Source organism: Podarcis cretensis (assembly GCF_951804945.1).
Source record: "Podarcis cretensis genome assembly, chromosome: 14".
NCBI lineage: Eukaryota > Metazoa > Chordata > Lepidosauria > Squamata > Lacertidae > Podarcis > Podarcis cretensis.
The window spans coordinates 3,265,577-3,281,674 of NC_137183.1; the positions used below are offsets into that span (position 1 = coordinate 3,265,577).

A 16,098-nucleotide genomic window follows, 5' to 3' on the forward strand; every position below is an offset into this window, starting at 1 on the left:
CCGCCATTCTTCCCGGGTGGGTAAATCTTGTATTTTCCAATACTTTGCGATGAGTACTCTTGCTGCTGCTGTGGCGTACATAAAAAAAGTTCTATCCTCCTTTCGCACCAATTGGCCGACCATGCCCAAAAGAAAGGCCTCTGGTTTCTTCTGGAAGGTATATTTAAATACCTTTTTCATTTCATTATATATCATCTCCCAAAAGGTCTTAATCTTTGAGCATGTCCACCAAAGGTGAAAGAATGTACCTTCAACCTCTTTACATTTCCAACATTTATTATCAGGCAAATGATAAATTTTTGCAAGCTTGACTGGTGTCAAGTACCACCTGTAAATCATTTTCATTATATTCTCTCTTAAGGCATTACATGCCGTAAACTTCATACCTGTGGTCCATAACTTTTCCCAGTCAGCCAACATAATATTATGTCCAACATCTTGTGCCCATTTGATCATAACAGATTTAACCCTTTCATCCTGTGTATTCCATTTCAACAGCAAGTTATACATTATTGACAAGTTCTTAGTTTTAGGATCTAACAATTCTGTTTCCAATTTTGATTTTTCCACCTGAAAGCCAATTTTCTTATCCAGGTTATAAACCTCCCTTATTTGGTAATAATGAAGCCAATCTCGTACCTTATTTTTTAGTTTGTCAAAACTCTGCAGTTTTAATCTATCTCCTTCTTGTTCCAAAATTTCCCAATATTTCGGCCAATTTGCCTCCATATTGAGTTTTTTCAGAGCCTTAGCTTCCATTGGTGACAACCACCTTGGAGTTTTATTTTCAAGCAAATCCTTATATCTTATCCAAACATTAAATAGTGCTTTCCTGACAATATGGTTTTTAAACGCTTTATGTGCTTTGACCTTGTCATACCACAGATATGCATTCCACCCAAATACATTGTTGAAACCTTCCAAGTCCAAAATATCTGTGTTTTCCAGAAGCAGCCATTCTTTCAGCCAGCAAAATGCGGCTGATTCATAATAAAGTTTAAGGTCTGGCAGGGCAAATCCCCCTCTTTCTTTAGCATCAGTTAAAATCTTAAATTTTATTCGAGGCTTCTTGCCCTTGGTTCTCAAACTTAATCCATTCCGAAAGTCCGTTCCAAAACCAAAGCATTCCAAAACCAAGGCACACTTTCCCATAGAAAGTAATGCAAAATGGATAAATCTGTTCCAGACTTTTAAAAACAGCCCCTAAAACAGCAATTTAACATGAATTTTACTATCTAGCAAGATTGTATCCATTGTATCCATTGCTTTCATTGATCCATAAAATGAAAGCAATAATCAATGTACTGTACAGTGGTACCTCAGGTTAAGTACTTAATTCGTTCCGGAGGTCTGTTCTTAACCTGAAACTGTTCTTAACCTGAAGCACCACTTTAGCTGATGGGGCCTCCTGCTGTTGCTGCTGCCACGCCACCGGAGTCCAATTTCTGTTCTTATCCTGAAGCAAAGTTCTTAACCTGAAGCACTATTTCTGGGTTAGTGGAGTGTGTAACCTGAAGCGTATGTAACCTGAAGCATATGTAACCCAAGGTACCACTGTACTATAAAATAAATACAACAGTATTGTAGATGATAAAAATTCTCATCCACAAAGTCACAAAAACAAATTAACCAAAAAAGCCTCAAAAACAAAAACGCAAAATAAATAGCAAAAGCACCAAACTTAGTCTGTTCCGGAAGTCCGTTTGACTTCTGAAATGTTTGAAATCCAAGGTGCAGCTTCTGATTGGTGCAGGCGTCCTGGAAACAATAGCCAACAGCCACATAGGATGTTTGGCTTCCGAAAAACGTTAAAAAAACAGAATACTTACTTCCAGGTTTTCATTGTTTGGGAACCAATGCATTTGAGAACGCAAGGTACCACTGTAATATCTAGCAGAACTAAGTGATTTGAACCCAGGACTCCTGTATTGTGTTCATAACATTGGAAACTGCCCTTTGCTGGGTCTTTCTGGTCTAGCATTGTCTCCTCTGACAAGCACATTTCCCCCCTCAAATAATTCTGGGCGCTGTAGTTTACCCATTATGGAGTCAGAATTCTCAGCAGTGCCCAGAATTCTCTTAGGGGGAAATGTGCTTCCAATGCACATTAATGGTGTAGTGTGTACACAGCCCAAGATTAGCCCTGGGGCCCTCTGTACGAAAACCAGGTGCTTTGCTGCTGAGCTACAGCCCTTCCCTACAAATGATGATCTACTACGAGCTTTTATTAATCCTGCTTCTTGCAAAAGTGTTTTGTTTTTGTGACCCTTATTTGTCTCATGCTATGGGAATGGTTTTGTGTGGGGTTAAGCAAAGAGCTGCAACTGACTCTCTAGTTCCTTAATTAGTGTAGATGACGGATGATGAAACAAAGGACCAACCTTTCAGCACACTTTGGTGAGGGATATGGATAGGACAAGTGAAGATGGTTTGAATAAAGAGTTGATTCTATATTTATTGTTAATTGCCATGATGGTTATTGGAAGAAAATGGAAATATTTAGAAGGATTAAATAAGGATTTATTATTTTATAGTCAAAACTGGGCTATAGCCACTGTTGAAAAATTAACTCAAAAATGAAAGTATGCTAGAGGGCAAATGTAAAAAAGATTCTTTTTCATCTACTTGGCAAATTATTTCATATATTATTGATGATAACAATGTTCAAAGGACTCCTGTGAAATATGAATTAGGTCCATCCTCTAATTCCTGGATCCAGTGCGGATTTAATTCCTGGAATAGCCAGGCTACTTTCCTGTTGAGGTAGTGGCCAGCATGGGCCATTAAGGTAACAAAGGAAGTGGCTCTGTAAATGAATGAATGAATGAATGTGTAAATAAACCATATGTCATAAAAACAGCACAGTCTGCTGTACCTTATTCCAAAGGAAACCGAACCCTGGGGAAGCTCCTGGAACCCCTGGAATCTTACACTACTTGGAGATTGGGATGGCAGGCAAAAATATTGGAAACGTTTCAGAAAAGGGCAACCAAAGTTTTCAAGGGGACAGAGTGACTTCCCTATGAAGAAAGGTTGGAGCATTTGGGACTTCCTAGTTTAGAGAAAAGGTGTGTAAGAGACGGCATGGTGGGAGTTTATAAAATCCTTCATGGCATGGAGAAGGTGGATAGAGAAGTTCTTTTCTCCTTCTCTCATAACACTAGAACTTGTGGACATCAGATGAAGCTGAATGATAATATAATAATAATAATAATAATAATAATAATAATAATAATAATAATTTGTTATTTATACCCCGCCCTCCCCAGCCAAGGCTGGGCTCAGAGCGGCTTACAAGCAATAATAAAAACAAGATGAATGACTACAAACTTAAAAACAAAAATAAAATACAACATTAAAATAATGGAACATTAAAATATTAAAATGTAGCCTCATCGCAGGAGGAGAAGGAAAAGAAAAAGAAAAAAGAGAGAGAGAGGGAGGGAGGTAATCAAATTGGCTCCAAGCCAAAGGCCAGGCGGAACAACTCTGTCTTACAGGCCCTGCGGAAAGAAATCAGATCCTGCAGGGCCCTGGTCTCATGAGGCAGAGCGTTCCACCAGGCCGGAGCCAGTGTTGAAAAGGCCCTGGCTCTGGTTCAAGCTAATCTAACTTCCTTAGGGCCCGGGACCACTAGGGTGTTGCTATTTATGGACCTTGAGGCTCTCCGTGGGGCATACCAGGAGAGGCGGTCCCGTAGGTACGAGGGTCCTAGGCCATGAAGGGCTCTAAAGGTCAAAAGCAGCACCTTAAATCTGACCCTGTACTCCACCGGGAGCCAGTGCAGTTGGAAAAGCACTGGGTGAATATGCTCCCATGGCAGAGACCCCGTGAGGAGCCTCGCTGCAGCATTCTGCACCCGCTGGAGTTTCTGATGATGAAAGGTTCAGCACAGATCAAAGGAAGTCCTTCAAGCAGCACAGAGCTGACCTCTGGAACTTGCTCCCCAGGACCTGGGTGGCTTTTAGAGAGGTTTAGCCGGTGGTGGAGGAGAGGGCGACTGACAGCTGCCAGCTCCATGGTGGGAGGCGGGAATGCTTCTGAATCCCAGTTGCTGGAAGCCCCAGGTGGGGAGGGGGCTCCTGGGCTCAGAGGCTGCTTTCAGGTTCCCCACAGGCACCTGGTTGGCCACTGTGAGAACAAGGTGTTGGACTAGATGCCTCCCCCTTTGGCCTGATCCTGCAGGCTCTTCTGATGCTCTTAAATAAATAAATGTGCACAAGCACCACAGCAGTGCACATCCTGCCATTTCAAGCCCACTGGAACGTGGCCTAAGGTATGTTCTGAACCACTGTTCAGAACATTTTAAAATGTTTTTAAAGCAAAAGGACAACCCACAGCTTGATTCTTAAAAAGCAGTGGCTGGAAGCTGTTTTAGGGTATGCTGAATACAGCCTTCATATGCCAGGCAGGATAGGGCCTTCAGTGGTGTGATGAGAAGGCCCATTGAACAGGTCTCCTCTTCACCTGCAAAACATTAGACAGCATAGCATTGAGATTCTTTCAGTATTCTTGTTCATAGGCTTTTTCGCTGGATTCTCTCACCCTGCCCTTTAGGGGTTTATCCTCTTTAGAAGGTGTCAGGGAACTGCCATCAGTGCTGGAGGGAGAGAGCAAAATCCAGAGAGATTCCAGAGAGCGTTCCGGGATTGGGAGAGGCAGCCCATCTTCTGGGGAAGAGAATCAGCGTAGCACCAGTGGAGAAGGGGGGCAGATGGGGGAAGCGGCGAGGCGGTCCCATGACTCCTTGCCGGGGACCAGCGGGGAGAGTAGGGGTCCTCCGCTGCTTACGCCCTCCTTGCGCAGAAGGCTTTCGCGCAGAGAGAGTAGGAGGAGACTAGGCGTCAAAGAGCTTCTTTGCTGGAAGAAGTTTAAGAAACGCCCACTGACGGATTCTGCCAGCGATTGAGACAGCCACGGGTGAGTGGCTGTCCGGACAGAAAAGGTTCACTCAGGCGACCCAGCCAGGTGTTTGCATCGGCTTACGCACGAGCAACCCCTAGAACCATTACAGCAGGCCATCAGTTTCCTTTTGATATACGTAAAATGACGTTACAGATGGAAAAGCAGATAGACCAGCACTCCAGTTAAAGTAGAGCAGTTACAGTACTTGCGTCCGTTTCCGAAATCAGGCCTTAATGAAGTCTCTTACAACTTGGGGGTATTACACATTCATCTATACATTAGACATTGCCGGGTGATGAATTATTCAGTTTTGACTGAAGGTAAAATTATAGCAGAAATCAAAGTTTGCTTTCTCTCTGTGTCTGCTCCGGAAAGTGCTATATAAAATGTGTGAGTTTAATGTGCTCTTAATTAGGGGTGCTATTAAGAAGGTGTTTTATGCTCCCCTTAAGGAAAAGTATAAAAACATAAAAACAGTGGAAGAATTTGAATATTTTACCATAACCCTGATACTGTAGTTCATTAAAAGGCAGATGACGGGGGAAGAACATACTGAAGCAGGAAATGCCATGCTCAGCCACTAGGGGCCATTTTGGGGGAATGGGGATTTTGTGGGGCAATTTTTAATTTCTCTGTGATTGGGCAATCTATTTATTTTTAAATCATTTATTGAAACAAACAAAAATGTGGTGTAACGAAAAGAAAAAAACTCACTCTGAAACTCACCTACAGGTGGTACCTAACACCAAGAACACTAGTGCTAATACGCCCAGGAACCTCACCAAAATGCTGGAGAGGGTTTTAAAAAGCTTTTGGGGGGCTCGGCCCCCTCAAATATTTTATTGGGAGGGGGGTGAAGGGACCTTGGCCCCTAGGAGTTGGCTCCTCTGATGCTGAGGGTGGGCAGCCGCAGTGAGGTGTTGGAGAATGGCGTTGTGTTCCCAGCTGCCCTCAGACCAGTAAGCAATGCTGACATCAGACTAGGATGGAGGAGAAGTTTGGCTCACTTTGCATTTTCAGGGTGAACTTATCTAATTCACATTTCCTGAAACAAGACATGAACCAGAAACCAGGCACTCTTTGAAATTCTCGTGTTTCTGAATTACCTCTATCTGAGTAATGTGTACAAAAGCACATATGCTGGGTTAAAGCATCCATACAAATGCATATATTATTGTAAATAATGTACCAAAAAGCATCATATTGCCAAGAAATTGCTTTGCAAAATGTGTATACCGTGGTACCTTGGGTTATAGATGCTTCAGGTTACAGACGCTTCAGGTTACAGACTCCGCTAACCCAGAAATATTACCTCGGGTTAAGAACGTTGCTTCAGGATGAGAACAGAAATTATGCGGCTGCGGCACAGTAGCAGCAGGAGGCCCCATTAGCTAAATTGGTACCTCGGGTTAAGAACAGTTTCAGGTTAAGAACGGACCTCCAGCACAAATTAACTTCTTAACCCGAGGTACCACTGTACTAGACAAAATTGCATACAAAAATCCATTTGTTAGGGGAAATTTGCTCTATAATGCTGACTAATATCCATTTAGTTTTTTATTTATTTATTGGAAACTGGTGCAGAGAATTGAGCTTCAGACTGGTAAAACAAGAAATAGGGAGTAACTGAAATTGATGTATTTACCCCTAAATAAAAGCTAAGAAGTGTCATTGGCTTCAGTGCAGAAAATGGGATGTGGGAGACACCATACTGGATTTATCTCAGGCAGCAAGGTTTCTTAGGAACCAGCTGATGACATGGCTCCCCAAATCAACACAGACTGTGGAAACTTCACATTGGACTTCAAGCATCTGGCATTGTGTGCCTCCCCATTCTTCCTCCAGACTCTGGGTCCTTGGTTTCCAAATGAGATGCTAAAGCTGCTCTCATCAGAAAAGAGTATTGGGGAGCCATGTCATCAGCTGGTGTTGGTCCACTGTGCTTCATTAAGTCCAGAGTCAATTCAGCAGTCTACCAGGAGAATTTGGAGCACTTCATGCTTCCTTCCGCAGATGAGCTTTATGGGGATGCTGACTTCATTTTCCAGAAGGACTTTGGCACCTGCCCACACTGCCAAAAGTACCAAAACCTGGTTCAGTGCCCATGGGATTACTGTGCTTGATTGGCCAGCAAACTCGCCTGACCTGAACCCCATAGAGAATCTATGGGGCATTGCCAAGAGAAAGATGAGAGACATGAGGCCGAGCAATGCAGAAGAGCTGAAGGCTGCTATTGAAGCATCCTGGTCTTCCATAACACCTCAGCAGTGCCACAGGCTGATAACATCCATGCCACGCCGCATTGAGGCAGTAATTGATGCAAAAGGGGCCCAAACCAAGTACTGAGTACATATGCATGCTTCTACTTCTCAGAGGTCCAATATTGCTCTATTTGCAGTCCTTGTTTGGCTGGTTTCATTTAATATTCTAATTTTCTGAGATTGTTAATTTGGGGTTTTCATCAGCCATGATTATCACAATTATAACAAATAAAGGCTTTGACATATCTCGCTTTGCATGTCATGAGTCTATCTCTTATATTAGTTTCACCTTTTAAGTTGAATTACTGAAATAAATGAACTTTTCCAACATATTCTAATTTTCCGAGTTTCACCTGTAAGCTGATGTCAGTTTTGGTCCCAAGGCACACAAGAAATTCCCCCCCCCCCCCCATTGATGGTGCTAAGCATGTCTAGGTCTTATCTGTGTCTCGGTGGGTGACCATCTGGGAACCACATATATGTAGCCTTAAGACCCATGACGGGAGGTGGGATATAAATGCAAGAACCAAGATTCTACTGCCAATCTTCTAAAGTTCTGTAGGTGGAAGGGAATGTGGTGCCATCTTGTCCTTGGCCTCAGACAGCAAGATGTCTTAGGCTGGCTCTGAGCAAATTTCAAGGTTATTGAGCAACAAAATCTATTCTGCAAGTCTAACATCTCCCTGTGCACAGTAAAGGTACAGTGCAACTACAGAGATCATTCATTTTGTAACTTGAGAGTTAATTTGGCTACCAGTAAGTCATCTAACCAGGGGACGCAGGTGGCGCTGTGGGTTAAAGCCTCAGCGCCTAGGACTTGCCGATCGAAAGGTCGGCGGTTCGAATCCCTGCGGCGGGGTGCGCTCCCGCTGCTCGGTCCCAGCGCCTGCCAACCTAGCAGTTCAAAAGCACCTCCGGGTGCAAATAGATAAATAGGGACCGCTTACCAGCGGGAAGGTAAATGGCGTTTCCGTGTGCGGCTCTGGCTCGCCAGATGCAGCTTTGTCACGCTGGCCACGTGACCCGGAAGTGTCTCCGGACAGCGCTGGCCCCTGGCCTCTTAAGTGAGATGGGCGCACAACCCCAGAGTCTGTCAAGACTGGCCCGTACGGGCAGGGGTACCTTTACCTTTACCTTTACCTAAGTCATCTAACCAAGAAGCATTGTGGTGGTATATCTGTTAGCATGTGCTGCAATTGGCTGTGTAGGTCTTTGTAAGTTTTATCTCAGTATGGTTTAGTTGAGTGTCTCTCTGCTATGTACAAGGCCTCCATTTGTTTTCCCTCAAATTATACACTGTTCTTCAGTTTTCTCTAGTAAAGTGTTATCAGGATTTCTTTTCTCTCTCTAGACCCCATTTGCATTATTTAAATTGCTCCTTCTTCAAAACCAACTTCTCCTGTCCCAGGTATTGCTGTAACTGTTCTTCAGCTTGTATATGGCAGTCACCTACCACACCTATCCTGCCAGTGTGGCAGTTTTTGTGCTCCTTCTTGTCAGTGACAAACCAAAAGTTCAGCAATATTGTGTGGTATAGTCCTTCTCAGATTGTACCCAGTGTTTCAGTAAACTAAGATTGCAATCTTATTCCCAGCTACCTGGAGATACGCCTCACTGAAAGGGACAAACATGCATAAGGTTCATAGAATTGTAGCGTTGGAAGGGACCCTGAGGGTCATCTAGTCCAACCCTCTACAATGAAGGAATCTCAGCTAAAGCATCTCTGACAGATGGCCATCCAACCTCTGCTCAAAAACTTCCAAGGAAGTAGAGTCCACCAACTCCCACAGGAGACTGTTCCATTGCCAAACAGCTCTTACTTTCAGAAAGTTCTTCCTGGTGTTTACTCAGAATTTCCTTTCTTATAACTTGAAGCCATTGGTTCGAACCCTACCCTCCAGAGCAGGAGAAAAGAAGCTTGCTCCATCTTCCATGTGGCAGCCCTTGAGATATGTGAAAAGGCTACCATATCTCCTCACAGTCTCCTCTTTTCCAGGCTAAACATACCCAGCTCCTTCAAGCTGTCCTCATAAGGCTTGGTTTCCAGACCCTTGATCATCTTGGTCTCCCTCCTCGGCACAAGTTTCAGCTTGTCAACATCCTTCTTAAATTGTGGAGCCCAGAATTGGACACAGTATTCCAGGTGTGGTCTAACCAAGGCAGAAGAGAGTGGGACTGTGAGACTTCCCTTGATCTGGACACTAGATTCCTCTTGATGCAGCCTTGGATAGCCTTAGATTTCCCTCCCTGCTGCATCACACTGTGGACTCATGTCAAGCTTCTGGTGGTCTACTAAAACCCCTAGATCCTTTTTGCATGTACTGCTAGTAAGCCAGGTGTCTCCCATCCTATATTTGTGTATCTGGTTCTTCCTACCTAAGTGCAGAACCTGACATTTGTCCCTATTGAAACTCATTTTGTTAGTCTGGGCTGCCAATTAAAGCTCATTTAGTTTTAGAAAGAACTAAGTAGAGAAACAAAAATCATGTTTTATTATGCACCATCAGTAATAATTCAAAATAATAAATGCAGACAAACTACTATAAATTATACAAGTGACACTGGTGATCAAATGACAGCAAATATTGGTAATCAAAAGGTAATCAAAAGGCCCAAATTCTCATGCGGATATGGGGGGGGGGGGGAGAGAAGACTTGCTTAGCAATCATGGGGACCCAGACAAGACCATAAGCATCTTATGATTGAGTGAACCAATCAATGGAGTAGTCAATGAGTCTTTAGACAGGTGAACACAGAGAATATGATGATCCCTTGCTGGCTGTTTTCTTAAGGGAATACTGAAGGAATTACTGAAAAAACAAAAAAAACCAGACACCTCGCCCTTGCCTTACTTGTCACTTCCAAATGTAGAGCAGGGTGATGGCAGATGACCTAGAAATCTACCAAATGGATGCAAAATTATGCCCAGAGGGAGAGCGTGCGTAAAATGCACCCAGCTTACTGTTGCAAGATACAGTTCAAAGGAATCCTAAGCCAGCCCAAATAAAATTTATTTTGGTGATGTTCAAGTGACTAAAAGGTGTCTTCCCAAATTAAGACTGGTGTTTCAAGATTTAAATTTTCCATCTTAAGGCAAATCACATTATTATTAATGCTTTTCAGTCAGGGAAAAACCCTCAATAACAAGTAAATCAGGAGTAGTAATTTTAAAACACAGAAAATATGCCTCATCTCCTCTCTTAGTATAGGCATTAATTTCTTCTTTTCACAGTTAGGATCACAACTCAGGCTTGCTCAAGTTCCACTAGGACTCCGTTGCAGTCCTTAGGATGGAGGAAAACCACCAGTTTCCCATGGGCCCCAATTCTGGGCTCTTCGCTCAAAACACGGATCTTCTTCTCCTTCAGTTCAGCTATGGCATCTGTTATACTGTTCACCTTTAAAAGAAAAGAAAACTTTTGTCTAAGAAGGATATGGTGGAAACAATACTGAATCTCAACATTAAAAAAAGAAAATTGGATGAAGATCACAAGAGATGCGAGGGCTGGAAAACAGGTTTGTGCTTTAAAAACTAACAAGCCAAGGACAGCCTGGCTGCTGCTGTAGCAAACCAAAGGCATTGTGTAGTCTGTGCTTTCCCCACAAGGAGTGGCAAACCAGACGCAGGACACGAGGGCAATAGCCCCTCCTGCCTGTGACCTCCAGCAACTGCGATTCAGAAAAGCCTGATCAGGGTCTATATAGCCTCTGGCAGCCTTTTCCTCCTCCCAGAATGCATCTAATCCCCTTTTAAAGCGATCCAAGTTGGTGGCCATCTCTACATCCTGTGATAGAAAATTCCATAATTTAACCATGTGCTTTTTAAGAAGTGCTTCCTTTCGTCTGTCCTAAATCTTAGTTCAGATTTGCTGGATGATCTTTCTACTCCACGGGAAAGGGGAGAAAGGGGAGAGAGAGAAGCTCTGTCTCCACACCACACTAGGCTTTATATAACTCTTTCATATTGGTCCCTTGCTCATCTTTTTTTTCTAAATTAGATCACCCCAATTCACAAACAAGCTTCTCAAAACATACTTTAATGAGGGCTAGAAATTTGAACCCTTAAAAGGAAGTAAAGAAATCAGGTAGTAAAGAACCTTAGGATTCTCAGAATTTCAAATACGCTGCCTTACGATGAAGTAAAGCATCCAGGTTTTTCAATGTGATTTTAAAAAAAATTCAAACAAAAAGAAAGAGGAGTGGAAATACCTCAATGCATATATGGTGCATTCCTCCCTCCTTGTTTTTCTTCAGGAAACCAGCGATTGGGCTGTTCTCCCCTAGTGGGTGCAGAAGTTCCAACTTTGTGTTGCCCAGGTCCACAAAGACTGTGTAGACGCCGTGTTCAGGAAGGGGTACCATTTTGCTCACCTGAGCACCCAACACATCCCTGTACAAAGAGGTGGCTTTTTCTAAATTGGGCACTGCGATAGCCACATGGTTCAGTCGACCCAGTTTCCACAGAGACTTCTGAGCCAAGGAAGCAGCGTCTGCCAACATCCGCACTGTTGGAGCAGCTCTTTTTTGCAACCAATTGAGAAGCCCTGAAAAGAAGAGCGAGAGAGAAAGACTGAGAAAAGAACCGCTTCTAAGCAATAAAACCAATGCATACCTTTCTCTCTTTTCCAGGGCACCTCGCCCATGTCATCACATGAAGAGATTATGTTGCAATCAGGTACCACACAACACAAAATGGAAATAAGAAATCAGCAGAGGCTGAAGGGTCTCCCTGACATTAGTCCAGTGGACTTTCAGCCTTAATTCCCTTCAGCCAAAGAAAGCTGGTGTGGTGGGGTGGACAGAGTACAGCAGGGCTGGGGAACCCAGAGGTCTTTGGGCTCCAACTCCCATCAGCCCCAGCCAGCAAGGCCAACAGCCAGGAAGGATGGGAGCTGGAGTCCAGCAATATCTTTCTTGTAAGGATTATAGCCAGTTAATGCATCTGAAGTGCTTTGAATGTTCAAAGTACTAGATGTTAGGAAGTCTTATTATTATTCAATACCTTTAGTATTAATAGACATTGGAAATACATTTACCAACATTTTCAGGGTTTGCTATGCTGAAGGAACTGCTTGCACAACTGTGACGTCAAGTAGGCTTGAAGCAGTTTCCTCCAAATATTCAGCAACTCCTTGTACCCAAGTTTGAGATTCCCAGGTGCCATACATGCTTTATGGGAGCTTTATGGGAGAAAACCTTTGGCATTTATCCTCCCAGCTGTTAAGCACACTGCAAAATGTCTTACATTGTCACTTTCGCTAATGTGTTAAAATGTGAATATGAACAGGCTTCTGCATTTTTCCATCCCCAAATTTAGTCTGTCGTGGTTATCACACTTCCTAAACGCTCTTATTTCTGGAAACCATTGCAGGCACGCAGTATGCCTGCTTCATGCTGAGCCGTGGGGAAATGCCAAAGGGCAGAGTTTTCATTCAACTTTCCAAGAACTACTGGATCAATGTGGCATTCAGACTAATACAACTGGACGTCACTCTCCCTTCAGACTGGCACCATACATTCAGAGCAGCATCATGCCACTTCAAACAGTAATGACTCCCTCCCCAAAGAATCCTGGGTGCTGTAGTTTGTTGTTGTTGAGAGTTGTTAGGAGACTCCAATTCCCCTCACAGACCCACAGTTTGCAGTGTGGTTTTAACAGTCAATCCCTCTTGCCAGGGAATGTCCCCAAGGAAGGAAAATTAAACTTATGGAATCCACAGGTACTATAAGAGGTTGTGATGGCTGGTGCTTCTACAAGGGGATTAGACCAGTTTATGTGATGATGGCAGCAATACCTTGGTCCCAAACCGAGGCTCTGTACCTACAAGTACTCCGTGTTAACTTGTTGTCTGGATGTGACAATCAGAAAGGGCATACAGTGGTGCCTCGCAAGATGAAATTAATTCATTCCGCGAGTCTCTTCGTCTTGCGGTTTTTTCGTCTTGCGAAGCACGGCTATTAGCGGCTTAGCGGCTAAGCGGTTTAGAAAAAGGGGGGAAAAGGAAAAAAACTTGCAAGAACTTGCGAAGCAAGCCCATAGGGAAATTCGTCTTGCGAAGCACCTCAAAAGACGGAAAACTCTTTCGTCTAGCGAGTTTTTCGTCTTGCGAGGCATGGCTGGCTGACCGAACCCAAAGGGTGCTCATCAATGGTTCCTCTTCATCCTGGAGAAGAGTGACTAGTGGGGTGCCACAGGGTTCTGTCTTGGGCCCGGTCTTATTCAACATCTTTATCAACGACTTGGATGATGGACTCAAGGGCATCCTGATCAAATTTGCAGATGACACCAAACTGGGAGGGGTGGCTAACACCCCAGAGGACAGGATCACACTCTGTGGCACCCCACTAGTCACTCTTCTCCAGGATGAAGAGGAACCATTGATGAGCACCCTTTGGGTTCGGTCAGTCAGCCAGTTACAAATCCACTGAGTGGTAGCATAGTCAAATCATAGAATTGTAGGGTTGGAAGGGACCCCCAAGGGTCATCCAGTCCAACCCCCTCCAATGCCAGAATCACAGCTAAAGAATCTAAGATAGATGGCCATCTGACCACTGCTTAAAAACCTCCAATAACGAAGAGACCACGAGCTTCCAAGGGAGTCCGTTGCACACTTACCGTCAGAAAGTTCTTTTTAATGTTTAGTCAGAATCTCCTTCCTTGTAATTTGAATCTATTAGTCCTCTCAGTATCCTCTTTTCCAGGATAAACATACCCAGCTCCTTCAACAGAAGACATGACTTCCAGACACTTGATCATCTTGGTTGCCCTCCTCTGCACATGTTCCAGATTGTCAATATCCTCCTTAAATTGTGGTGTCCAGAATTGAACGCAGTATTCCAGATGTGGTTTGACCAAGGCAGAATAGAGTGGTACTATTACTTCCCTTGATCTGGACACTAGACTTCTCTTGGTGCAGCCTTGAATAGCCTTAGCTCCCCCCCCCCCCACTGCATCACACTGTGGACTCATGTCAAGCTTTCTGGTGCCTAGATCCTTTTCACATGTAAGGCTGTCAAGTCACATGGGAAACAATCCACCCTCCTTGCAGCCAAGGGGCTTGGCAGGATACAGACCACATCAGGGTGCAGGAGCACATTAGAACAGATGGTGAGATTGTGGAGGAAGGATATTAGGCCTCCAATATTGAAAAGATTGCCTCCTTCCCTCAGACCCTCCCAGGAGTCTCTTGGCCATTCCACCTCCCTCAGAAATTCAAGAGGTGGGGGGATGGCCCATGAGCAACTGAATAGCTCAGTTCCTTAGAGCCTGGTGCTGGTAATGCCACGGTTGCAGTATAGGACAGCTGCATATTCCTGCATTGCAGTGGGTCCCCTCCAACCAGGGCTGTGGAATATCCAGTTCTCAACATCATGATACATCACCAGCTACACATTGCGATATGCCTAAATATCACAATGTCTGAAACATGGAAGTATGTAGGGTGGGCATGAAGATCAGGTGGGTGGGTGTGAAGGAGCAGCCATGGAGATCCGTGGGGTGTGTGTGTGTGTTGAGATTGGGTGTGTGGGCATAGAGCAGTCAGCCTTGGAGATCTGGCGGGTGGGCAATCCCTAGCAGCTAAACATAACAGTTCGTTAAACCACTCTGGGAATTGTAGCTCTGGGAGGAGGATATTTAAGTACAGTGTTGCCCCACAAGACGAACTCCTCGCAAGACGAAAAAACCGCTAGAGGAAGAGAATCGCGGAAAGGATTCTTTTCGTCTTGCGAGGCACCACAGTAGAACTTGACATCGGAGAGGGAGGCCCCATCTGCACGATACATTTAAAGCAGTATCATGCCACTGAAACAGTTGTGGCTTCTCCCAAAGAATCCTGGGAACTGTAGTTTGTTAAAGGTGCTGACTCCCCTATTCCCCTTCCCAGAGTTCCCCACGGAACTCACCTTCACCCAAAAGGAAAGCAGTGCCCAATCTGGCAACAACAGAATAAATGATGCAAGGAGGAGCTGCAGCCAAAGCAGGAAGAGAGGTGGTCAGAGAACACCTAGCTATTTAAATGAATTTAATCTCCAGGGCCTGATGAGCTGCACCCAAGGGTACTAAAGGAGCAAGCTTGTTTCACCCTACTTCAGATGGTAGAACTTGAACCAATGGGTTCAAATTACAAGAAAGTAGATTCCGACTAAACATCAGGAAAAACTTTCTGACAAGATGAGCTGTTTGGAATGGACTCCCTCAGGAGGTTGTGAACTCTGCTTCCTTGGGGGAAAGCTTGGGTGGCCAGCTGTCGTGGTTGCTGTAGCTGAGATTCCTGCATTGCAGGGGTTGGACTAGACGAGGACCAACTCTACTCTCCAATTCCACTATTCTATGGTTGTTAATCCACTCTCGGAATTGTAGCTCGGAATTGTAGCTCTCTGCCCCTCTAGCAAACTATTCCTTGGCGGGGGAGCCAGGCCTGCCTGTTTAAAGTGGCATCTCAGCGCCTTCAGTGCCTGGTGCGGACGTGGCCTTGGTGGGACCCAATGGAAGAGACCTTGCCTTCTCCAGGAGGCTGCAAAAAGAGGGACAAATCAAGGTGTGCAAAGCAAAGCTTCTCTCCAGGTACCTTCCCTGGTCGCCTGCAAAGTGCAGCCTGCCCCCGCCTCCCCCTGAGCCTGGGAAGCCCTACCTGCTGTCAGGGGTCGCGAGAGGGCCGCCATCTTTGAACCTGGCACGCCCGGCAGAGCAGCTGAAACGAAGAACCGGCTTCCATGAAGCCAGAGCGAAGGCGAGAGAGCGCTGGCAACGGCACCGCCGCAGGCTCAAAAAGGTAAGGGAGGCGGCGCTCGCGAAAAGATGGCGAGGCGGCCTTCGCCGGGGAGAGCCGCAGAAAGGAGCCGCCGCGCGGTCCTAGCGCGACCCTTTTTTCTAACGGCTTTAGCCAAATAATCCCGTTTGACTCAAAGGGTAGAGGGGAGACTTCTGGTC

General features: G+C 44.8%; 1 protein-coding gene across 1 annotated transcript; it reads right to left on the reverse strand.

Moving 5' to 3' along the window:
* Window positions 1-9,635: 9,635 nt before the first annotated feature.
* MCEE (methylmalonyl-CoA epimerase) lies at window positions 9,636-15,951 on the reverse strand. Its single transcript, XM_079954137.1, has 3 exons — window positions 15,800-15,951; window positions 11,376-11,710; window positions 9,636-10,564 (listed from the first exon to the last, which is right to left on the reverse strand). Exons 1-3 carry the CDS (start codon window positions 15,828-15,830, stop codon window positions 10,412-10,414), a joined length of 519 nt encoding a protein of 172 aa, XP_079810263.1. The 5' UTR covers window positions 15,831-15,951; the 3' UTR covers window positions 9,636-10,411.
* Between the last annotated feature and the right edge of the window lie 147 nt (window positions 15,952-16,098).

Excerpts from the sequence above, each read along its gene's own strand:
- MCEE (XM_079954137.1), bottom strand. The coding sequence starts at position 15,830 with ATGGCGGCCCTCTCGCGACCCCTGACAGCAG. Across the intron at positions 11,711-15,799 it reads CTCGCGACCCCTGACAGCAG|GGCTTCTCAATTGGTTGCAA; the intron begins GTAGGGCTTCCC and ends TCTTCTTTTCAG. Across the intron at positions 10,565-11,375 it reads TGCACCATATATGCATTGAG|GTGAACAGTATAACAGATGC; the intron begins GTATTTCCACTC and ends TTTCTTTTAAAG.